Consider the following 25,920-nt stretch of genomic DNA (forward strand, 5'->3'; position numbering starts at 1 on the left):
TCAGCTGGCTGCAGATTTCCCCAGTCTTATAAACAGTACATTTGCATAATGACTGAAACCAGCCCACTGAAGGAACAATGGGCTGGGAGGTCAGTTCCTTCATCGTTCCACTTGATCTGTCAGTACCTATGAGCTGCTCCAAAATCTGACAGGCTAACCACCTCTGGTGTTCACCATTTGGTTCGGGGGTTACCACCAGGCACTGTCTGACCTTTTGCTCCATCTTGGAGCAACAGGTTAGTGCTTCAGAAATGGAGGTGCTGAATATGGTCCATTCAGACTCAATATATCTAGTTTTCCCCCCTGACTGCTGTTAAAGCTCTGCTGGAGGTGTGCGTTGAAGATCTCGCAGATCGGGACCTTTGCCAGTCATTCCCAGGTCACTCACTATACGTTTAGGTGTGCCAGGTCTGTCCAGCAACCTCCCTGGTGCATAAGCGCAGACAACATTCAGGACCTGTTCCCTGACCTGAAGGTGCACGGTACAAACCCTCTCATCCACTGGGAGTAATCCTAATGGCAGCAAGCTGAGGGGATACTAAGAAACCCATCTCAGCCCACTGCCTCTCACCAAGGGCAAGCCCCTATTCAGGAGACTGGTTCCAAAGCCCAAGCCATGCGTTGAGGTGAGCCCATCTAGCTGGCACATCTCAACCTCATAGACTAACTATGGCTCTTTCCTCACAGAGAGGTGACTTTCCATGCCCAAGTTGCTAGTCTTGGTAGCCAGGCCTGCAGACTGTGTAGGCCTATGTAGGGTTAGACTATGCACAGATACACCCTGGACAGGTTGCCAATCTATCACAGGGCTAATACAGAGAGGTAGACAACCATTCATACATATGGACAATTAGAATCACTAACCAACTAACTGCATGTCTTTGGACTTTGGGAGGAAGCCAGGTGCCTGAGAGAACCCACGCAGACATGGGTAAAATGTGCATACTCCACACAGGAAAGCCCGGTCCGTCATGAAACAGCTATGCAGGCAGGCAGAAAAGGACCCAAAAGCAGAATCACAGAGGTGGAACGTGAACTTAAAACAAGCAGCTTAATTTGCTGGGAAAATAGCGATACAAAACTAAACTGAAAAATTAATTAATCTGAATACACGGGGAGAGACACACAGCCATGAGGGAAATCACCACAGGACCGAGGGAGATGCTGACATAAATCCACAGAAGGATAACGAGGGAAATGAGGAACACTGCTGATGCAGAAAAAACATAACAAGATAGAGGAAGCGAAACTCAACAGAATGAAAATGGAAACATAAAACCTTCACAATAAGACAGGAAACTGAGGAACATGATGCAAGAGTGGAGGAAAGGCAGATGAGAGGGTGCAAGGGAACATGAGGGAGAGAGAGAGAGAGCAGACATGACAGGCTGGGGAAACATGATGAAATAAAAAAATAAACAGAACACTGGGTCAAATGACCCAGGACCATGACACGGTCAGATGATGGTCAGATGAACCTTCTTGCTGTGATACAACAGTGCCACCCTGCTGCCCTCATTTATCACATTGGATCTGTCTGTCATCCTTTTTTTTTAATATATGCAAATAATACATGCAGAGACAGAAAGAGATAGAGGGGGACTGCAATATTTGGCTAATACATTACAGACACCACAGAGACAAGATACAGGACAAGAAAGGTCAGACAAAACACAGATAAGGTTTGTGTGGTATTTGTTTGTTTTACTTTTTATTTTGTGCATTTTTAAAAAAATTATTTTAACATCACAGAAGACATGAAACTTGCTACATAGTGTGTATACTGTATACCGTTTGGAAAAACACTGGTCATTAAGCACTTGACATAGTGAGGTTTGCATATTTTCTTTGATATATGGGAAATATCTAATTGAATTCTGGTTTATGCAGTTAAAAATAAGCTCTTTACTTGACTGGTGGGAGGTTTTAAACTTTAAGCTGCATGTAATGATATTATTTACCCATGTAGACAACAGAAAAGATCTAAAATCTTCAACATAGTCTCACTGCAGTTTGTGTATTAAATATTAGATTAAATATAATAGATTAAATATTAAATAATATTTAATCTATTATTTGTGTTTCTTGATAAAAATGTTGAGTTATTATTTGAATGTTTGTGTAAATTAACTTCTCCTCTTGATTTACATTTCCCTGAATTCAATGCAAATAGTTGTTCCTCAGTCTGATCTCATGCAAAATATGAAATCGTTGAGAACAGTAAATGCATTTGCTGTAGTGATGGGAATTCTGGCTCTTTTTAGAGAACCGGCTCTTCACGTTGTTTTGTTGCTTTAATTTATTATCAACAACAATATAAAATTATGGACAAAAGAAATTACTAATGTAAAAACAAACGTGGTTTTATTTATATGTTTACATGTAAATATATATGGTGGCCCAAGAGACAAAGTACGTACAAACTCCAAAAACACATTGCTAGCATTAACTGACCTTCCAAAACAGAGCTACTTAGATCATATTTACACAATAACAATTGAAAGAATATGTGTATTGTTTGTGTGTTTATACACAAGCACTCATATATATCCAAATAATTTAAAAAAAAGTTCATTTACCTGTTACTACCACACACCAAATCTGGTCGTTGGTACTTGCTGGCTTGTGTAGCCACTAGGTAACAAAAGCTCAACACTGGCCCTAGCATCCTGGAGCACTTCTGTTGTGTTTTGTACGCGTTTTGGAGTTTGTATGTGTTTTGTCTCTAGGGTCCACCGTAAATCTACTTTTATTTATTCACTCTGCATAAAATGTAATAAATAAATCATATACAAAAAACAACTATTTACATTTCAACTTATAGCTATTTAAATTTTCAGCTTTTTCCTTTTAAACAAAGTTTCAAGTGAAACAACACAAAACACTGCAAACCACAACACAATTAAAAATAAATGTAAATATGAAAACAAAAAGAACATGCACATTCTCTGTCATATGGGCCTGCATAAATAAACTTTCTGAATCCTTTATCATCCGCAACTGAAAATAGTTGTGGATGATTACTATACCTTTCTAATGTGACGTTGTTGTCCCTGGCTCTCTTTCTCTCTCTCTCCCTCCTGCTCTGTTCCTGTGCTACTGCTGCCCAACGCAAGCACAAGACTCACGTGCGGAGTGAAGCAGAAAAAAAGTGTGAGAGAGAGGGTGAGAGAAAGGAAAAAAAACAAAAAACAAAAAAACAAAAACAGAATAAGGAGTCGGCTCGCGTCGTTCACTTCAAAGAGCCATTTCGTTCGCGACTGACATATCACTAATTTGCTGGACAACAAATCACTTACACTGGAGACAACAGTTTCACCAGTTGCTCATGGGACAGTTTTTTTTTTTTTAACATTTCAATTGCATCATTGGCTGTTACAAAAAACTATTTTTATTTATTTTTTGTTATAATGCTATTTTCTATTTTGTTATTCCTAACAAACCAGCAAACCATTTTCTGATCACTCGCAATACTGTAATAGTCTTTCTATCTCAGTTCTTTGTTCAGTCTATTATGTTAGGCCCCTATATTAAGTACTGTGTGCCAGTAACAATATTAATCTTGTATACGTAGTCTTATTTTTGGAAAGTGCACTGTGTCATTACCACAGATCTAATTGTGCCAGAAAATATTACATTGCATTCAAATATAAAACTCAGAACATACCTTGATTTGAGAAAAATAAATCAAACAGGAAACTAGTAAATTATCAAAAAGAATTCAAAAAAACGATTCATAGCATAAAACACAGTTTTACCAGTTTTTGTACGTGAGGTGATATCACTTTTCAAGAAAAAAAGAAAGTTTTAATCTATACATCTGATCTGCTTGTGTGTCAAGTTGATCTTTCTCTTCCAGACATGCCAGCCAGCTCCTCATCCTCCAACAACTCTCTCTCTCAGCCACCCCCTTCCCTAGTGATGTCTTACCATCTATTCTACATCAACTGTCTGACCACCAGACCTGGCTCTTTCATCTTCACAGCATATCTTCCCTTCAACATCCTCCTCTTTCCTCTTTGCATCCTCATCCTCTATCATGGTCTTCAGCAATGGTGGAGAAAGCGCTGCACCTCCTCATCAGTCGCAATGAGTCACTCTGACAGCTTCACCTATCATGTGGTTGTCATGGAGCTGATTTGTAACTTGGGAAGTATCTTCACCATTTATGGTATCAATTCATATGATTCCAATGTAATCCTGATGGGTTGCTATTTTATTCATTTTACCTGGTTTGGAGAGACATTCTTTCATATCCTGACATCTGTGGAGCGCTATCTGGCTGTGCTTTATCCCATCACCTATTTGAGTCTGAAATATGAAAGAGGGGTCAGAATCAGAAATATCTGCATTGTCTGCATTTGGCTGCTTTGCTGTGTGGGGACAGGTCTGGTACTTAATGTGGACTTTGTCCTAGACCTGATGTTTAGCCTTGTGGTGTTATGTTTCATCATCAACTCCTTCTGCAGCCTCTCTGTTCTCTACGTTTTGATCCGTCCAGGCCCAGGAGAGCAGAGTGCGAACAGGGAGAGGTCAATCAAACTCAGGGCATTCTACACTATTCTGGCCATACTGGGAGCACAGGTGGTGAGGTTTGTGGGGGGTCTATCTTGGGGTTTGGCCAACATGTCAGGAGGAGCAAATGAATGTGTTATACTTTTGTCTGATTTTTTTTTTAATGTTCCCAGCAGTCTGGTGTTACCTTTGCTGTTTCTTTACAGAGAAGGCAAGTTTTTGCACTGTAAGAACAACAGCCAGTGACTCAGAATATTACTCTAGATTATAAGAACATAAAATCTAGTAATAATAATAATATTAACAATAAAAAAATAATATGAATAAATCATAATTATTCACTATACTATACAATAAAAAGGCATCTGTCATGACAGCAACCACCTTAGAATGTGCAATGTATAACTGTCACTAAAAATGTTTTAGGCCAGAAATGTTTAAACACTTTCTAGTTTGTTCCTCAAGTACTCTTTCATCACTGTAAGAGTGGCCACTGACCTGTAGGTGTAACTAGACTGCAAAGTAAAGATTTCCCATCCATTTCACACAACGAACACATGTCTACATGATCTGCATTGTTTGCTGTTCATATCTAATTACAGTGAATTATAATAGTGGCGATCAGACATGAACTGGGAGAAAAACCAGGGGAAGACAGTAAATGGCCTCTGCATGAAACTAACACCATTTGCATGGGTCACCTGCCCTGCCCAGTAAATTAAACCATTGCCACCACTATATAGGTACTACATGGTATGACATGGTATTGTTGCATTTGTATTTTTAAGAGCTGCCGTCATTAATTTATATTTTAAAATCTTTTTAGTTTTTTGTAATCACTAATTTCATATATACAGTTAAAGAATGATAATTATGATTCAGTGGAATGATGACATCCATGGTGGTTGCCTTTAACATAAATTGTAGGTTTTGAAAATGCTACTATTTTCTTTGTTCTGTTGAATAATGTATTTTCTGTTAATATCTTACTTTATAATGATGCTATCTTCTCTTACAGTGTATACTCATGATTACACAACAAAGAAATATAGTTTCCATAGATGTGCATGATTTGTAACAGTTTTGAACATGTTAACTTAAAAAATTAAATAAAAAAATACAGTCAGTAAAATGTAAGTCTTATTGTGATGTATCACCACATTGCACTCACAGGTATGATTAAAATTAAGTCAATACCCACAGAAACATTTTTGGTTCTTCAATGTCAGCATCATCCAAAGTATATGCCACTTGAATTTGGGAAATTTCTTAAACCAATTTACTGAAGGTATCAGTGTTTTGAAAAACAAAACAAACTAACAAATAAAGAAAAGAAAAAGACTTAGACACAATTTGCATATCTTATTTAAGTTTACCGATATTACAGATTTTAATGCAGGATGGTAAGAACAATAGAAAGATTAACATAAACTCACCACTTGCACAGATGTTATTTAATATATTATATCCTGAAACTGTTCATAAGTTTTGTTAAAGAACTAATCAAAATGTACCGATGAGTCCTCAAACATGGTGAGTTGAAATTTGATACCAGCAATGTGCGAAAACACTCTTATGATGTTCTTATGTTTCAGGTTGTTAAGGGTTCAAATATTAAGGAGGGATACAGGAGGTAATCCAAGAATAACAACACTGATCCGGCCAGGTGAAGTCAAACGATGATTTTAATGCACGCGTGGAGGGACCACCGCTGTACGCAGACAGCGCTGATCCCCGACTAACAAAGCATAAGCAGATGTTTTATACCATCAGGGTTTAAATTTAATGATGCCCCTTCAACGTCAAACAGATACACTTCATACATAGGTTTCAAAACCGCAATGACTTTTAACACAGTTTAAAAAGAACATTGTCTCCGTCTCCACGGCAGGTGCTTCCTGTCAACCTTCTGACCCTCGCTTGTCCAAAACCTCAGGCCATGCTCTGCAACAAACTAGCAATTCTACACGCACAAAAATGCAGTTGCAAGCAAATATGTCTGAACTCTCACCTAGAACATAAGCCTACCTACAGTGTGTGCAGGTGTGTGTGTGTGTGTATGTGTCTCGACCTCACACGAACTTTGTCTTATGAGAAGAGAGGCCAATTCTCATGTGCATAATAACCTAACTAAAACTATATCTGTAATATGTTGAATAAATGTTTTAATCAAGAACCTCTACTAAAAGCTTAATCAAAAGATATAAATGAATAAAAGACAATAATGAATAACCTGGTTATTCAAATAGCATCCAGACAGCTCCTCAAAGTAACTTACACTTTGACAAGCACGCTCTGCAAAAGCCTGCACTTCCTGTCTACTTTAGCACAGAGTGTACTCAGAGTTTGGCCTTTCTTTTATAATGCAACAGAATCAGCACATGCACATTTAAGATTATAACAAGCATTCAAAAGCATTTAAGATTATTGATTTAACTCAACAGTTTAAAGTGGTTATCACTGCACCTGTAATAAAGGCTAATTGGGTACCAATATGTTTAAACATCTGAATGCAATATCAATACTGTAAACTGTATGATTAATGCAATGGTAATGATGATGATTATGAACCATAGCAGTAAAATATTTCTCTAATCTCCACAAGGTACATGGGCCAGACGTGACCTGGTACCAGGTCTAAATCAAAAATATATCAATGATGTATTTCGATGGGCTGTAGCCTCCCTCATTTACTTTTAAAATTTTATGAAAAAGTTTTTCACTCAGTGGTGAGTGATGTAGTTAAAATAATTTGTGTGGGATTTTGTCAGTCACAGTTTTTCAAAGCTTTTGTCTCCACGCAGTGTTTTTCAGTTGTGGTAATTAAGCTAAAGTGGCTCAGTCCAGCAAAATAACTAGTTTTCATTTTCATGCTGTTGGAGCCCTGTGAATTTAGTGCAGGCACAGCTCGCATAGAGGGATGATGCAAGTTTCCAGTTAAACTTGGTCGGTGTATCAGTGAGACCCATGCTCAGTCACAATGTTTATGTTTCTGTTTCTGTAGAACGATCTTCAAGACAAAGGTACATTCAGGAAATAATATAGTAATACGTGTTTAATCTGACATAAGTCTTTCATAATTTCTATGTTTAACACCCAATGGTGTTTGGATACAGAGATGACCTTGTGTAGATTAAAAGGACATCTTTTCAAATATGGGAAGATATATACAGTATATAAATTTACAAATAGTGTTATTTCATGTCATGATCTGTCACCAAATCGGTACAGAAAATAGAGTCTATTCCCTTTTTAATCTAATAAAGAGTTTCATTGTTTTATATGTGAACCTCACCTTTAAATTTTTTTGTATTAATTCAAATTTGTCTTTAACAATTTGTGTGTGTAAAATTTTTACTTTGGAGAGTGCGATTGTTATTAATGTTGTGTTCTTTTCAGTTGTTGGAAGATCCCTCAACTTAAATTCAGCTGATCAGTATGTAGACTATGCATTTTGAATAGGTTTTGATGGATGATTGTATTGAATTAAACTATTAGTTTTGAAATTGAAGCAGCAGAAAATGACTAAGTTGACCCTACTTAATCTAACTTAACTCTGCCCATTTACATTTTATTCTAGATTGAACGAGATAGAGCTCCATGTAATCACTGATGACCAAATGGAGAAGTTGGTTCTTCCATCAGGGATCCCACCAACAGTAGAGGAGCTGCAAAGTGTTGTGAAGGATACCTTTGGGATTTCAAACAACTTCAGTCTTCAGTATTTTAAACCAAAATTTCAGGACTACTTCACTATTCGCAGAAGTGACCAGATAAAAGACAAAGACACTGTGAAGGTTGTTGGCATCACCCTGGTCATCCTGCCAGTTTGCCAACTGTCAACTGACTATGACTCATCATCCAATCCAGGTGTATCCAATGCAGACTCTGCTGCAACCACATCTTCTCAGGACACCATTATTCTCAAAAGACAGACGTTCACAGAACGTTGTAAGCCCTGGCCAAAGCTGTTCCCCACAGTCTGCATATGAAACTGAAATGTAACTGGAAAGAGCCACGAGGAGTATAAAAAGAATGGAAATCTTCTGCCCATCTCCAAAGTAAAGACTGTTGGATCCTGAAACTATATTTTCAATTATGGCCTATTCTTCCTATTATTTTGGGGCAAGCACTAGTGAAGAATTTCAGTGCATATAATCTAAATTAATCAGAAAAATGTTATATTATAAATTTTGTATATGTTTTATATTCCACAATAAAAACAATTACTGTTTGAATGTTGTCTTTGTGAAATTGATTCATTTTACTCAGAATAGAAGTTCAATTAATTTGATTTTTTCTTACTATTCAGTCATTAATTATAAACTTTAACTGGAAAATTTGTGAATCCAATTTGAGTTTTAATTAAAAACAAAAAGTTTTAATTTCTTTGTAATGGATATTTTAGTCATTTTTTACTAAACCTTTGCCAGATCGTTAGTAAATTTAAAGTAATTTTTCTCAGAGATTCATTTCAAATGAACTAATTTTTTGTTACTATTAGGCAATTTTAACCTTCAATTTGAGATTTTGTCCCTAAATTCAACACATATTTACAAGAGAATGTTCATAATATCTATTATTGTTTTTTGTTGAAATTGAATTAACATTTTATCTAAATTTTACATAAATCACTTGAAATTAAAATCTACTTAAGTAAATTAAGTGTCACTTTGTTGCTATAGGTTTTTTAAGTAACGTCTAGTCACAGTTTTTACAGTGTAGTCATGTACGGTCTCATCTCAAGCCAATACTCCTTCATCAACACTATGTTCAATATCATAAACATCTTCCTCCTCCTCCCTCTCTGCATCATCATCATCCTCTACCATGGTCTCCAACAGTGGCAGCAAAAAAGCTCCACATCCTCAGCTGCAACAATGAATCACTCCAACAGCCTAATCTACCACTTGGTCATTATTGAGCTGATTGGCACTTTTGGGTGCATCCTCTGCTGGTTTGGTGTCTACACAGATGATTTAAACCTATCATTAGTAGAGGGGCTTTTCTTTTGATTTACATCGTATGGACAGATCTTGTTCCATGCTCTGACCTGTGTAGAGCGCTACTTGGCTGTAGTTCATCCCATCACCTATGTGAACCTGAGAAATGAAAGAGGAATAAGAATAAAGAACATAAGCATTGCCTGTGTCTGGCTTATTTGTTTTGCAGGGACATGCTTGGTCATGGTGGAGGACTTATTCATTATTGGAAGTTTCTGCTTAGTGATATTATCTTTACCCATTGTCTCCTTATGCAGCCTTTCTGTTCTCTGTGTTTTATTTCATCCAGGGCCAGACAAACAGGGGTGGAGCAGGGGAAGGGTTAACCAGTCTGGCTTTACCTCTACTGAGAAGGAAAGTTAGCATGCTGTCAATACAACATCCAACAAATGTAATTTACATTGTTATTTGAAAACTGGCCGATTTGACTTGTCTTCTACTTTCTTGGCACTTCAAAGCATTAAAACTAAGATGCAACCTATGAGATTCACTTATTGGCGTCATCCTGGGCTCTCATGTTAAAATGCTTAACTTTACTGCAGTACTTGAGTGTTCTATTAATTCTAGCAAATTTTGGAGTCAATCTCAGACAACAGATTTGGCAGATCAATGCTAGCCCATGTCAGCTGAGCTCATTCCCTTCTGTAACACTCACATGTAGTGTGGTGCTTAAGCTGCTTCAGCCAATTTGTGGTGCTACTGCAAACCCCTTTGTTAACCAAATCTCCATCTTAGTGCCTCCACCACATTATATGTCTGTGTCATGGCTAAAGTGGAATTGCATGATCCATTATGCAATTCCAAGGTCTGGAAACCATCTAGCAACATGCAAACTAACCTGCTTTTAGCTATTATGCACCAACAACACCATATGAAAACATTCTGTGATTTTAATTTTAACAATAACATCCATTCAACTTAATTGAATTCCGTTTTTTATATACCACCAAACCACAACAACAACTGCCTTAATGTGCTTTATATTGTAAGTTAAAGAGCGTAGAAGAAGAAAAAATGGGAAGGAAAAACACCCTTTTAACAGGAAGAAACCTCCAGCAGAACCAGGCTCAGGGAAGTTCAGGCCATGTGTTATGTGACCAGCTGGGGGTGAGGGGAGAAGACAGGATGAAGAAACGCCATGATGTTGATATTCACAAAAGTTGAGTGATACATGCTTAGAAACAACCTAGCAACAAGCTAAAAGTAACAATTAATTTCAGTTCTAAATCAGTTCAGTTCTGAATATGTGCTTTTTATTATTATAAAATGCATATATTATTTCTTCTTCAATGAATAATCATGATTAAACTAATATTTAGCATAGTTATAAATTTCATTTATATCAATTTTAAAATCTTTACTTATTTTTTGAGAAACATATTTTTGCAAAACAGTATAAATTTCCATTGATGAATTCAAACAAACAACAAGGTATGTCTTTGCCAATTTGTTGGTCAGTTTGTCATTGTCACACTTTGTTTTGATGCAAATCAACTGGATTAGTGGACAGACAGGTGAAGTGGGACTGCAATATATAACCAGTAGTGTACATTAGGATCAACTACTCAAGAATCCACAGAGGACAAATAAAGAGGGAGAAGGCTAAAAAACACTAATAAGGTTGGTGTTGTTTTAAATATACAAGCTTTACTTAATGTTAAATGCTCATTAACACTGATCACTGAGCTGAAGTGACAAGAAAGCTTCAAAATTCACTTATTATCTGAAATATTAAAGGCAGACTGCAGAGAGTTTACACGATAAAACACTCACTGTGATTTGCCTGATATTTATTATTATTAGGGCCTGGGCACTTACACTGTTTAAGCCCTAGTTTATGTAATTTTAATATTATTATTATTATTATTACAGTTACAGCAAACTGGGAAAAACATGTTTGTTTTAAATATCTATCTATCTATCTATATATATATATATATATATATATATATATATATATATATATATATATTAGGGGTGCAACAATACATGTATCTGTATTGAACCGTTCGATACAATGCTTTCGGTTCGGTACGCATATGTATTGAACAATACAAAATTTTAAATTTATTTGATCACCTTTTCTTCTGACAATGCCATCTGTGTTGAAGGTTTCAGGGATCTGCGTTCAGTTACTCTGCCTAGGCTTCACTGTCGAGCGCAGATCCATTGAGCACAGCCCATATGCATTCACTCAAGTTAGCATGGCAACTGCCTCAATGCTACCCGAAATTGAACCTCATCCACCGTCATTCAATTCTGGCATTTGGAACTATTTTGCTTTTCATGTGAAGTATGACCCTACTTAAGCCTGTCGTGGGCAAAGTACAACAGTATGTCTGATGTGCTACGTAATGCTCAATTACATCGGTCGGAACACAACAAATACGACTGCACATTTACACCGACATCATGTTAGTGCAAAGACAAGTGGAAGCAGACAAAAACAACAACAAGCACGCATGCAACAAACTTTACCCGAGTCATTTAGACAGCCGTTAGCACATGAATCTAAGAGGGCAAAAGAGGTAGACAGGGCAATTGCTACTTTTATTGCTGTCGACAAAATAGCTTTTATTTTGGAAAGAGCCATTTCTCTGTAATAAACTTTTCCACAGATGAGTGATTTCTCCATCACATACATTTATTTATTTTTTTATTAGTTTGTTGTTTAAAAACTGTACTTTTGAGTTAAAAGAAATATTTATGATTTAATAACTTAAAAAAGGCATGAACATTTTTTCGTATCAAAAAAATATCGAACCGTGACACCAAAGTATCGAACCAAACCGTGAATTTTGTGTATCATATATATATATATATATATATATATATATATATATATATATATATATATATATATATATATATTCTGTCGAGGGATGCCTTTGAAGTAATAGCTCCTTAATCATGTGTGAAGTGGTGAAGTAAAGCCCACTAAAGCTTATTTGGCGCAGATACTCCTGCAGATAGAAAAATATTCCATGGGAATCAGCACAGGGAGGAATATTAGGAAAACTCACAGATAAGGTTGGTCTTGTTTATAACTTTCAGTTATAGCTTTATTTCGAATACACAGTAGTACTCACCAGTTTGCATCTGGTTAACTTTTCAAATTGTATAACGCTGACACCTTTTTAAAGCAATGTCAAAAAACAGTGTTGTGTTTATGTTTCATTTACATACTAAAAATGTTAAATTTGATAATGTAACAACATTATCCTCACTTTGGTATCAAATTAGTACTAATTAGTAAATAATTGAGTAAATAATACATTGTATTTACACAGTTTGATAATTCAACAACAAAAGAAGTCTGTGTGGTTTGGTAAATTTGTGACCACAGCTGATCTTGCAGGCTACTGAATTATGACTTAATGCTAAATTATGACTGACATTAAATAATACCTTTGCATTCACAGGGTATAATTGGCCATTTTTAACCACTTTAACCATTTTACCTCTACATTTCAACTTTAAAAACTATTTACTTTGCCTTGTTTCGTATCATCCTTTTCAGCACAACCTCATGTGTCTGAATTTACAGTTATGTTTTCATTTTGACATAATGTATTAACACAATTGATCTAAAATCAGACAAAAAACATAAAATCCAAGCAGAAAAAGTTATATTTCTTTATTGTAACAACTACAAACATGTTTAACAAATCATATTTTATAACTTTAAATGCAAATATAAATTGTCAATTTTAAAATCATATGCACAAGTTTTGCAAACAAAAAAGTTATTTGCATCCATTTACCTTTTACCCTTTTTTAATAATCATTTAAAACTATTTACATAACAATCAGCTGTTCTGCATTTAATAAGATGACACACAAATTATTTGTGCCACTCCAAAAAAATTCTTTTTGTCGAGAACATCACAGCCTGATACCTGCAGGTCTGACAGCAGCAGGTGTATCAATTTTTTTTCTACCTGGAGACATTAGTCGCCTCATTGTTCTGACACACAACACAAAACTATCCACAACAGTACACACTAACTTCACACTCCAAACATCACAAATCTCTCGCATCTTAAAAATTGTTCTCTCTTTTTCTGCTGTCTTTCTTTCTCTCTCTCTCTCTCGCCATCACTCCTATGTCATGTCATGTCATGTTACCATATCATATTTTGATTGGTCGACATTGTACATTTTTCCACCAACACGAAAGGGCGTTTTTTTTTTTTTTTTTTTTTTTTTTAATTTTTTGGTCATAAGCAGAGAGTGCTTACTAGCGCTGTCCTTAGACGTTAAACGTGATGAAACTATTTAGGAAAAAAACACGCATATATTGTTTATCATGACTCTGGTTTTACGTGGCTTATCAACACAATTTAAAAACTGGTATATATCACCTTGTTGCTTTGTCATCTTGATGTTGTAATGTGATTGGCTTACCAGGACTACTTTTTTTTTCCCTCAGCCAAACAGCAGAACTCATGCGATTGTTTTGCCCCCTTAGCTCCAGGTGTTGTGCCAGAAAGTGATTGCTGTCCGCGGGAGTGTGTGCACCTGCTTACGATAGGAATAGTAATTAGTTAGATTAATCGTTACTGAAAACAGTAACGCCGTTAGTAACGCCCTTACTTGTAACACCGTTATTCCCATCACTGTTGATAACTATGAAGGAAGAAGAATGGAGACGGAAGATCAGGCCTACTATTGTGATATAGTCATCTTAAAACCTCAGAACCAGCTGAGCTGCGAATAAGTAGATTAACATCTCCTGTTTCAAAACATCTTGTTACCACTAGACAAATCATATGGTAAAGTTGTTTGCCAGCCTCTTCAGCCCCAAGGGCTTTTCTGAGCTTCCTACTCAAAAATGAAATGCCCACAATTAATTGAGTATTTCTCTGCAATTACAAACTCTGTGTATACAACTGTGTATACAATCTTGGTATCATAATAAAGCTAACACTTGTAAAATTTCATCAGAGGTGGCCCATACAGAGGTTTCTGTCTATACCACACATGTCGGGGATATTTCTGACCCTGTGTTATAACCGATTAAACATGATCTCCTTTCTTTTGCCCCCAGAACCGGGGGGCCGATCAGATTAATGAAACAGTTGAGATAAATATGTAAATTGAAGCAGGAATCTTTACCCTGCTGGAAAGATCTTGCTTAGACAAAAAGCCTACTCCTTTTACAACAAAGCTAGATCTTCCTGGGCCACTCCCTGTATTTTAAGATGAGCTATATTAGAATTAATGAGAGCAGCAAAGATGACATCCTTCTCCTATGATAACTTTAATGAGAAGTTCATTAAAATGTGATTGTGATATCTTTTGTCTCTTTCAGATATGTCATCAGACTTCTTGTTAAACGATTCCCTTCTTCATGCATACCTTTCATCAATCAATTCCACTGTTTCTTTACCCATAAATTGCTTTCTCTCTACACCAAGTTCCTTAATCTTCACCGCATTCATGATCACCAACATCTTCCTCCTCCTCCCTCTTGGCATTCTCATCCTGTATCGTGGTATCCAACAATGGTGGCATAACAGCTCTGCTTCCTCGCCAGCAACAATAAGACATTCTGACACCTTCATCTACCACGTGGTCATCCTCATGCTTATTGGTGTTTTGGGGTGTGTCCTCTGCTGTTCTGGTATCTACAGTGTCCAGTCCAACACTTTAGAAGTGGGGTTTACTATTTATTCTTTCACCTGCATTGGAGACATTTTATTTCACATTCTGACCTGTGTGGAGCGCTACCTGGCTGTTGTTCACCCCATCATCTACCTGAGCCTGAGAAATGAAAAAGGGATCATGATTAGAAATATCAGCATTGGCTGCATCTGGCTGCTTTCATTTGGATTAATGGGTTTCATGATGATTAAAGAACTTGTTGTTAGTTTGAATTTATTCATTATAACTTTATCTTTAACAGTCATCTCCTTCTGCAGCCTTTCTGTTCTGTGTATTTTGATCCGTCCAGGCCCAGGGGAACAGGGTGTAAAAAGAGAGAGGGTTGACCAATCAAAACTGAGGGCATTCTACACCATGGTGGTCATACTTGGAATTCTTCTGTTGAGGTTTGCTTGGGATCTTTGTTGGATTTTTCTCTATGTGTCCAGTGAAGGCCTTTATTGTCTGTCAGCAGCATGTAGTATATGGTTTAATTTGCCCTGCACTCTGGTATTACCAGTATTGTTTCTACAAAGAGAAAGGACATTTGTCTGTTTCAAGAACAGCATCCAGTGAGGGGCGAATATAATTTGATTTCATGATTCAATGTATTTATTTTTTTATTTTTCCCATGTAATGTTAAAATAAGTCTAGCTCTACCTTACTTGACCATAATCTCACTATAGTAAAGTTTGCCCAGGCTCATAGAAAACAGGTCTGCCCCGGATTGCATTTATTGTTATACTGCTATGGTAGCCAAAGTTTCCAATGCAGGTTTGACAGGTTTGTGAGTGTACACTTTATCCAAAACCTAGTGAGGGTTTACTCATGTTTACTACTGGGTGACTGCTCAGGCTTGGTTTCAACGTAACTTTTTTTCTTTCATGAGTTATTTACAAGTTTCTGACCACTTATAAAATGTGTTCAATGTGCTGCCCATTGTGTTGGATTGTCAATGCAACCCTCTTCTCCCACTCTCCACACACTGGTAGCAACACCGCAGGAGAAATGCCAGCACAGGCATCCAGTATCCGTAGTTTCAGGTGCTGCACATCTCATATCTTCACACCGTAGACAATTGCCTTCAGATGACCCCAAAGATAAAAGTCTACGGGGGTCAGATCGGGAGACGTTGGGGGCCATTCAACTGGTCCACGACGACCAATCAACTTTCCAGGAAACTGTTCATCTAGGAATGCTCGGACCTGGCACCCATAATGTGGTGGTGCACCATCTTGCTGGAAAAACTCAGGGAACGTGCCAGCTTCAGTGCATAAAGAAGGAAACACATCATCATGTAGCAATTTCAAATATCCAGTGGCCTTGAGGTTTCCATTGATGAAGAATGTTGTATAGAGCACAGAGTAATGCGGGAGAGTAGAAAAGCGCTATATAAGAATCAGTCTGTTCACTGTCTGAGTAGAGTTTGGTTGTTATGTTCCAGCAAATGTTGTTATTACATGACTTGATTAAGGTACGCATTAGGCTGACATCTGGGGCCAGAGCTGAAGCTGTTCTGGGCCAGCAGCATGTCTGCAACTGGCCTTGTGTGGGCCACCAAATGGCCGTCATTCTTTGCAGTATGTAGGCCATGTGTAAGCACATTGTGTGGGCCAGATCTGGGCCATACCATTTTGCTATGTGGGATGCAGTCAGTACTGCACATTAGAATTACATGCTAAAGAGAGGATAAACATTAGAGAGAGAAGGCTAAAAAATACTGATATGGCTGCTGTCATTTTAAATACAGATTTGCTGTTACATACTCAACAGCACTGATGACTGAACTACAGTGACAAGAAAACTGTAAAATTCACTTATTGAAGGGACACTGCAGAGATTTTACACAAGACAAGCTTACTCATTGTGGTTAGACAACTGATATTTATTTTTGTTAATTGTTTGTTAATTGTTAATTTGTTAATAGGGGCCAAGCACAATTTTTCTACTCTATTCTACATCTGTTATATTAACAATGTTGTATATATAATAATACATATTAATATTGTGGATAATGTAGTGGTAAGACAGGACACCTTTGGAGCGGGAATTGCAATTTTGATTCCCACCCAGTATCCAGTAAGGGTCCTGGGTAGACCACCCATGCTAGAAAAAAAACCTAAGCCCTGGAATGGCTTGTACGTCTGCAGCTCAGACACAGGCATTTCACTAGATGTTGTACTCTGTATGATTGTGTATATGACAATTAAAGGTTGTTTGTTTGTAATACAGTTTTTTGAATTGTTAAAGCACATGCTCTAATTCATTGAATTCATTAATACTCAATGAATAATTCATTAAGCCTGCATATTATGCGTCACTCCTTTGTCAAAATAATTAAATAAATATTAAACATATAATTAAACAGTTAATGTCAATAAGAATCTCAAAAGGAAGCCTTGGTAAACAACTGCATATAGTCCAAAGTGGGAGCATCATAGTTACAGCATCATAACTTGGTAGTACTGGCCATGCAAAACAGGTCTGTAGGTGTGTCACAAGCAGAGTCAGTTTATCACATTAGGAGCTCTAGAACAGCGGTTCCCAACCCCGAGGCCTCGGACTGGTACTGGTCCGTGAGTTGTTTGGTACCGGGCCGTGAGAGTTGAAGCTCAGGTGTGAAATGTATGGTTTTCAGCTTTATTTTGTTATTGTTTTTATCGTTAACTCGGTTTTCCTGGGTCTTTTCGCGTGTGTTATGAATAAATCTTGTTTTTTTCGGTACCGGTACTAGTTTTATTTTGTTGTATTTATCCGCGACACCTTAAAGGCGTGAAAATAATGTCGGGCACAAACCGGTCCGTGGCGCAAAAAAGGTTGGGGAGTGCTGCTCTAGAACACTTAGAAATTTACTATGTGATCCCCATGTGAATTTGCTCCATGTCTCTCTTAATAAAAGTTATTTATTGATTTGCATTAGACTGAGTGACTTTGTACTTGGAGAAACCCTTGATGGCAAGCATATTTGCTTACCAGGTTTGCACACATCTCCTGAAGGTTTTTGGCCCACTCCTTTATACAAAAACTCCCTTAATCTTGTACCTGATATCTTACAATTACACCCACTTTAGAAATATTAACACATTTGGCTCCAAAGTACAAATATGGTGACAGCTAGCATTCGAAATTTCAAAAGAAGTAACAAAACACTTACCAGGTCATCAAGTTTTTAAATCAACAAGAAAACAAAATCTTTACATGGTGGTGTCTTACTAGGGTTACCAACAGTCCATTGAAAAATGTAATCATCCCGTATTTAGAAACAAAAGTACACGACCCGTATTGAGCTGAACAGGGACGCACTTTGTCCCGTAATACAGTGAGAATCAAAAGTAGTCTATAAATGTTAATGGAATTAATGCTCTGTTTGAAAACATAATTCCCAGCCCCTCTCCTGCTCTGTGACCAATGAGCTGACAGCACACTTACGTACAAGTATGACAATTCAGATTACCGCTTATCTCATTGGTCGAGTAAAGGTTGCTTGCGGAGAAGATACCGGAAGACAACAGATGACCACAACAAAAAGCATGGCCTACAGGGAAACAAACGTCGATACTGCGGTGCAAGTCTCAGACGACAGTACACTTTTGACCAGCAATTTTTGTACACCTCCGAGAAAGAAATAAAAAAGGCTGCAAAAATATAGGGAGGAATGGGAAAAGGTAAACACCTGACTGGAAAAAGTGCGTGATAACACCTATAAAGCACACTGCACTGTGCTGGCGCACCTTTTCCATAGGCCATGGTGGACTGACTGACCTCAAGCAGCATGCTTCTAATGGTGGGCAGATGAACAACATGAGGGACGTGAACCCTTGATCAATTTGTTGTCCACCAGGCCACGGCAGAAGCAGATATGGTATGTAAACATTTTTTCTTTAAAACCCTCTGGTTAAGGGGGGTTAATAGGTTAATATGGGCATGTGCAATGAATATCAGTGCTATGTGGCCAGAAGTGTGATAATATAATTTATTTTGTGTAATAAACAACTCCAAGGATAGATTATTACAACGAATAGATGACTAATACATAAAAGTAATACATAGATGAATAATGATGATGAGTTATGATGCGTAATCATGGGAACAAGCGGGTTTACAAACGGGAGCAGCTGATTAGGATTAGAAAAGCTGAAATAATACCTCAACTGAAGCCACAAATCCCTGATGAGTTGACACAGAAGAGGTGAGTTGCTCCGGCAGATTCCAGGAACAGGATCAGAGATCTCTGTCCAGAAGAGCGCAGTCCTTGGAACAGCTAAGATAGTGTGCAGGACCCTCAAGCTCCCAGGCCTCTGGTAGAGGACCTGAGCTTGAGGGTCCTCTCTTGCCCACGGGGAATTAAAAAAAAAATATATATATTTAACCTCCTATAGGACCTGGCGTCCACATATGTGGACATCACATTTTGGGTTATTTAGACCAAAATACTCAATTTTGCTCTATAAGGGCCTGATATCCACTTACGAGGACATTATACTGCTACTGTTCTATCAAAATATAAAATGAATATCCTCTTATTTTTCTTAAAAACAAATATAAGGTAAAAAAAAAATCTGGTAATTCTCTGTTTTTACATTCATCAGGCCCCAGTGTGCCCAAATATCAAAGAGAAATTAAAAATGTCGTGGAAGAGTTCGGGTCTTAGGAGGATATATATATATTTACAGGGTATGTATCTGTAATGTGTAATGTGTACTGTAGTAGCTCCTTTGTTAAGTGTTTATTCAGTTGTTATTCATTTGTCTTTGTCATTTTCAAATATTTTTCTAATGCAAATAAGAAATATATTTGAATTGAACTTTGAGTTAAGGGAGAAGAGAGGTGGGGTGCTTATACACAGCAGGTAATACTTATTTGGCACAAATATTCTACAGGGAATCTGCACAGGGAGAACTATTATAAAAACTCACTGATTAGGTTGGTATTTGTTTGTTTCCAATGACTATATATAAGTTTTATCTGACTAATATTCAATGATTTTGGAAAATCAATACTAACTAATTCTACTACTTCTTTCATTTAGTTACAAAGATATATTTATCTAACTGTAACCACTTTGGAGACAAAGCAACAACATTAATGATAATGATAATACATTAAGTTGTCTTTGCAAATATATCATGAACAATTTATCTACACACATATTCAAATAATAGAATTCATTGTTATTCTAGCAAGTTTTTGAATGAAAGTGCTGTTTTCACTGTTTTTGTGTAAAACTTTAAATTAACTGGCTTGACATGATAATTTGTACAATCTAAGTCATATGCATTGTTTCTGCATATGTGCTGATTACAGTCAATGAGGACGTACAACACTTCCCTACAAAAAATTTTTGTTTGGGGATAGTGATGGGGAATAATCATGCTCAATATTATGGTATACAAAATCAAGTAATTACTAAATGATTAGGTTAATATGTTTTGAGTTATAAGTCAAAACATATTTTTCGACCAGTAGAAAAATTATGTTGTCACCCCTGAAAAACACAGTTGAAATAAACATATTTCCTAAAAATTAACCCATGTGACATGTGGGAATGCTGACAACATAAGCAGAATTTTTTCTTGAACATATTAAATTTGATAAAGTTTTGGGGTTGATGAATTTCTGTCAATGAATTAACTCCTCATGATATGGACAATCAAGACAAACACATTTAAATGTGAAAACTGTGAATGACACAAAATATCTCCAAATTATATCTGAATTTGACAAAATTTTACATAATTTCTTTACTAAAGATTGAAGCAGGAATGTTTGCCCAGGTGGAAGGGTCTCCAGACTTACACGCACACAAAATAAATACATTTTACAATAATGTGTATTATTGTATTTTATATTACATTAATGTGGTGCGAGATCCACCCATGTTACTGCCTAACATATTTGAAGAGGAGAGGTTTCACATTTTTTAGATCAACACAAATGGATCCATCAGTGATAGATTTACTGAATTTGATCAAATTTGATTGTCATATCTTTTTATTTTCTTACAGATATGTCGCCAGACTCATTGAATGACTACTTTCTTCATCCAAACCTTTCCTCCATCAATTCCAATTTACCTTTGACCTTGAAGTGCTTTCTCTCCAGTCCAAGCTCCATCATCTTTACTGCATTCAGCATTACCAACATCTTCCTCATCGTCCCTCTCTCTATCCTCATTGTCTATCATGGGATCCAACAAAAGCGTACCAATTCCCCTTCAGCAATGTGTCACTCTGACATCTTTACCTATCACATGACCATCCTGACACTTATTGGTGTTTTAGGGTGTATCCTCTGCTGTTTCGGTATCAACAGTGTTCATTTCAACACAGTGGAGACAGGATTTTATCTTTATACTTTCACAGTCTATGGTGAGGTTTTCTTTCAATACCTTACCTGTGCGGAACGCTACTTGGCTGTTGTTCATCCCATCACCTACCTCAGCCTGAGAAATGAAAGAGGGATCATGATCAGAAATATCAGCATTGGCTGCGTCTGGATGCTGTCTCTTGTATTCACTGTTTTAATGATGGTTCAAGAACTGGTCATTATTTTGAATTTTGTTATTGGGTTTTTATCTGTAACCATCATCAGCTACTTCAGCTTTTCTGTTCTGTGTATTTTGATCCGTCCCGGCCCAGGGGAACAGGGTGTACATAGAGAGAGGGTTGACCAATCAAAGCTGAGGGCATTCTACACCATGGTGGCCATACTTGGAATTCTACTGTTGAGGTTTTCTTGGGGTATTTACTCGGTTTCACTCTTCCTGTCAAATGATGGTGCTCATTGTACAGCAACAATAAGTGGTGTCTGGTTTAATCTGCCCTGCACTCTGGTGTTACCTGTGTTGTTTCTATACAAATCGGGCAAATTTGTGTGTTTCAAGAATGACACCCAATAATAAGAGCTCTTTCAGTCTAATAACAAAATTGTAACATATTAAAGTTTATAAAAAATAGTTCATTTATGAGTCCTGTAGTTAAACAAGAGCAATGTTAGTGTGTAGAATTTTCTTCCCCCTCTTCATGCTAACTTTAATTAATCAACCTGTACACATCATGTATGAAGACGAAAAAGTTTGGTTTTAGTTTTTCACTCTGATAGTAGTTGTTTCATACAAATAACACTCTTGATTCTTGAGCAGCTTTGTAGGGAGGTATTTTAACACATTATGTTAAGCAGTTTCCTAACAGTAACATATGCACTGAGGTCATTAAGGCTATTTCACATTTACGAGACTTTCCTCATAACCTTTAAAAATCAAGTGTAGTCCAAAGATCGTCCTAAACCTGCATGCGCGTACAGATTTTTAATTCCATTAATTACATATTCTTTTAATTCCAAGGACTTCATTTATGGATGAAATGGAGTGAATTTTTAGCCTTGGTGGTGTTAAGCAGTCTGACTTTATTTCAACAGGTTTTCAAAATTCTAAAATAACTATTGTGCAATTTGTTTGTTTAACATTTTGACATACATTAATTTGACACGATGGGTACATGAATGATAAATTTAAGAAGCATTTGAAATAAAGTAATACATGCAGGGATTTTCTGACCATAAAAAACTGATACACAAAACGTTCTGCATCACTTGTATACACACCATTAAGTTTTTACTAATAGTGTGTATTCATGAAGTGTTTCTATTTTGGTCTGCAAATAAACCTTTTTGCACTTTATTGCACAGTTGAGTTGGTTTGCTCTTTTGGGTCAGTTAACTGTAAAACATGACAGACATTACTTTACAGAAGAGATCTGTACTTATATAAAAGACAGTTTATATAAGTCCTCACTTATCTATTGATCTGTTTTTAAGAGGCCACTCATTTTACATTATGGTATTGCTTTTATGCAAATAAATCTCATTTGAATTGAACGTACAATCATAAAAAGACATGGAGTGGTGCTGCAATATACAGCCAGTACATCCTATCTGAGATACACACACACAGATACAGATGAAGAAGGCCTGGAGACTGATTAGGTTGGTGCTTTTTTTTTAATAGTCAGACATGTGTAATTAACTGCATTGTGAAACAATAAAATGCACACAAAATGATGTTTGGACACTTACAGAACCTGCCAGGGAAACAGGTAAGGGGAACTCCACAGAATTTACATCTGAATCAGTTTACTTATAATTACTATGCAATCCAGTTCCTATATGCCTTCTATGATTTTGTGGATGATCTTTAAAGGGGTGAACACAAAGGAATGCAGTAACTACTGATCATGGCATGTCAGTAAAATCCAGTGATTTGTAATAACAACAGGTAAAATCATTAGCCATTAGCAATACACAGTGTGTTCCAAGTTAAAATTTCTTGTTTTTTCCTCCCTCAACACCTTTATTTCATCCACATAAAGTTGCTGCTTGCTTATGGGTTTCTCTGCAGTCAGAAACAGAAAAGCATGCTCCAGTTATATTATTTAAATAGGTATTATTTTTGAATATTATTTTGGGACTTAAACATGGAGCTCTGATAGTCATCCATTTGAGTTGCAATCTGTGAGTCTTTGGCCTCTCTTAAACGGTTTAACTTAAAAAAAAGAAAAAGAAAATCAGAAGTAGTGATATTTGACAGAATCTGTTCTTTTTTTCCTCTTTTAGATATGTCAATAAACTCATCTTGCCCTTCCAATGAATCCCTTCTGGACTTGCAGCCTACGTCAGTCAGCTCTTACATACTGCCATTCGTGCATTGTCTTTTCTCCAGACAAGATTCCTTCATCTATACATCTGCAGCTATTAATAATGTCATTCTCCTCCTCCCACTCTCCATCTTCATCCTCTACCATGGTCTTCAAAAATGGCAACAAAAGCGCTCTACATGTTCTGCAGCAACGATAAGTCACTCCGATAGCTTCACCTATCACATGGTCATGATTGAGCTGATTGGTGTCTCTGGGTGTATCCTCATCTGTTGTGGTATCTACACAAAGGATTCACGCATGATAGTATTGGGGTATTTCTTACTTTATTTCAACTGGTTTGGACAGATTTTCTTTCATACCCTTACCTGTATGGAGCGTTATTTGGCTGTAGTTCATCCCATCATCTACCTCAGCTTGAAAAATGAAAGAGGGATCCAAATCAGAAATATCAGCATTGGATGTGCCTGGTTGTTTTGCTTTGTAGGGATCGCTTTAGTCGTGATACAACATTTTCCCACCGAATTGTATGTTGCCATTTCGTTAATATCATTATGCATCGTCTCCTTCTGTAGCATTTCGGTTCTCTGTGTTTTGTTTCGTACAGGCCCAGGAGCACAGGGCGGGAACAGAGAGAGGGTTTATCAGTCAAAGCAGAAAGCATTCTACACCATAGCAGCTATACTAGGAGTTCTGATGTTGAGATTTACTTTTAGTCTGGCTTGGGCTTTACTGTATGTTGTAGAAGAAAATAGTAATTGCATGATGTTGATGTTTGAAATCTGGATTAATTTACCTAGCAGTTTGGTGTTACCTCTGCTGTTTCTACACAGAGCAGGAAAATTACTGTGCTGTAAGAATAACGCACAGTGAGGGTAAGATAAAAAAAAAAAATGGAACAGTCACACTTGTCCTAGCGTCAAATTCAACGTAATTTCAAAAAAATCATGCATATCCTTCCACTAATTTGTTGTTAGGTAATACCATTTAGACTGCTTTAGCTGATGCATCAATCCAATGTCACCACATAAGCATGTAATGGTCACGCCAGTCCACCATGTCCATTTCACGCTTTGGATAGGCAAATCAAAAGCTGCATTACCAGCGTGGGAGAAAACATATTTAAAACCAAAAAAATGAGAGCTGAAAGCAGGCTGGGGAGTACAGTCTCAGACACTGCGACTGAACCAGGCTGTGAGGTCAATACAAGCCTCTATTCAAAGTTCAAAGGCAATTCCTTAAAGGGACCTTAAATTGCAAAACAGACAGAACTATTTTTTGGAGTGAAACAGATAATTTGTGTGCCATCTTATTTGATGCAGAACATCTGATTGTTCTGTAAATAGTTTGAAATGGTAAAATAAAAGCCTTGGCTGCATTTATAGATAAATCTCTGAATTTAAATTTATTGTTTGCAAAACTTGTGCATAGGTTTTTAAAATTTATAATTTATAGTTGCATTCCAGGTTATGGAAATATAATTAATCATTAAACATGTTTGTTGTTGTTACTATAAAAATATAACTTTTTTCTACTCTGATTTTATGTTTCAATCAGTTTTAATGTTTTTTCAATGTTTTAATCAGAACTGCTCCCAACAAACATAGATATTTACATCAATGCTGTAACTGCAATAAGTTAATTAACCGATTCGCACTACAACCTGGTTTGCCTCTTACCTGTAATTATTTTTATTTAATTTAATAACTGTACAGTTCTCTCTGTTTATAGTAACCGTTGTCCTTAATGTAAATATGTAAGAAAAATTGTGTATGTTTCTGTTCTGTGTCCTGTGTACTGTTTGTTTGTATATTTGTCTTTTTGGCTGCTGTTACAACCAAATTTCCCCTTGTGGGACAATTAAAGGATTATTCTATTCTATTCTATTCTATTCTATGTTTTCATCTAAATTCAGATCAATTGTGTTAATATGGTATGTCAAAAGGAAAAAAGATAACAGCTAATTCAGATGTGTGGTTTTGCTAAAAAAGAAATTATACCAAACTGCTTTTAAAGGTAAAAAATAAATAAATAAATAAATAAATAATAATAATAATAATAATAATAATAATAATAATAATATATATATATATATATATATATAT

General features: G+C 36.5%; 3 protein-coding genes across 3 annotated transcripts; all 3 read left to right on the forward strand.

The window, feature by feature from the left end:
• The first annotated feature begins 14,538 nt into the window (after positions 1-14,538).
• On the forward strand, positions 14,539-17,378 carry LOC146522649 (uncharacterized). Its single transcript, XM_085148183.1, has one exon. It carries the CDS (start codon positions 14,835-14,837, stop codon positions 15,738-15,740), a length of 906 nt encoding a protein of 301 aa, XP_085004309.1. The 5' UTR covers positions 14,539-14,834; the 3' UTR covers positions 15,741-17,378.
• A 3,626-nt stretch (positions 17,379-21,004) lies between these two features.
• LOC146522650 (uncharacterized) lies at positions 21,005-22,743 on the forward strand. The gene has a single exon (XM_085153567.1). It carries the CDS (start codon positions 21,172-21,174, stop codon positions 22,060-22,062), a length of 891 nt encoding a protein of 296 aa, XP_085009693.1. The 5' UTR covers positions 21,005-21,171; the 3' UTR covers positions 22,063-22,743.
• Positions 22,744-23,150: 407 nt separating this feature from the next.
• On the forward strand, positions 23,151-25,072 carry LOC146522651 (uncharacterized). Its single transcript, XM_085138469.1, has one exon. It carries the CDS (start codon positions 23,777-23,779, stop codon positions 24,686-24,688), a length of 912 nt encoding a protein of 303 aa, XP_084994595.1. The 5' UTR covers positions 23,151-23,776; the 3' UTR covers positions 24,689-25,072.
• Positions 25,073-25,920: the final 848 nt, after the last annotated feature.

This window comes from Neolamprologus multifasciatus, chromosome 3 (genome assembly GCF_963576455.1).
Source record: "Neolamprologus multifasciatus chromosome 3, fNeoMul1.2, whole genome shotgun sequence".
NCBI classification, from domain to species: Eukaryota; Metazoa; Chordata; class Actinopteri; order Cichliformes; family Cichlidae; genus Neolamprologus; species Neolamprologus multifasciatus.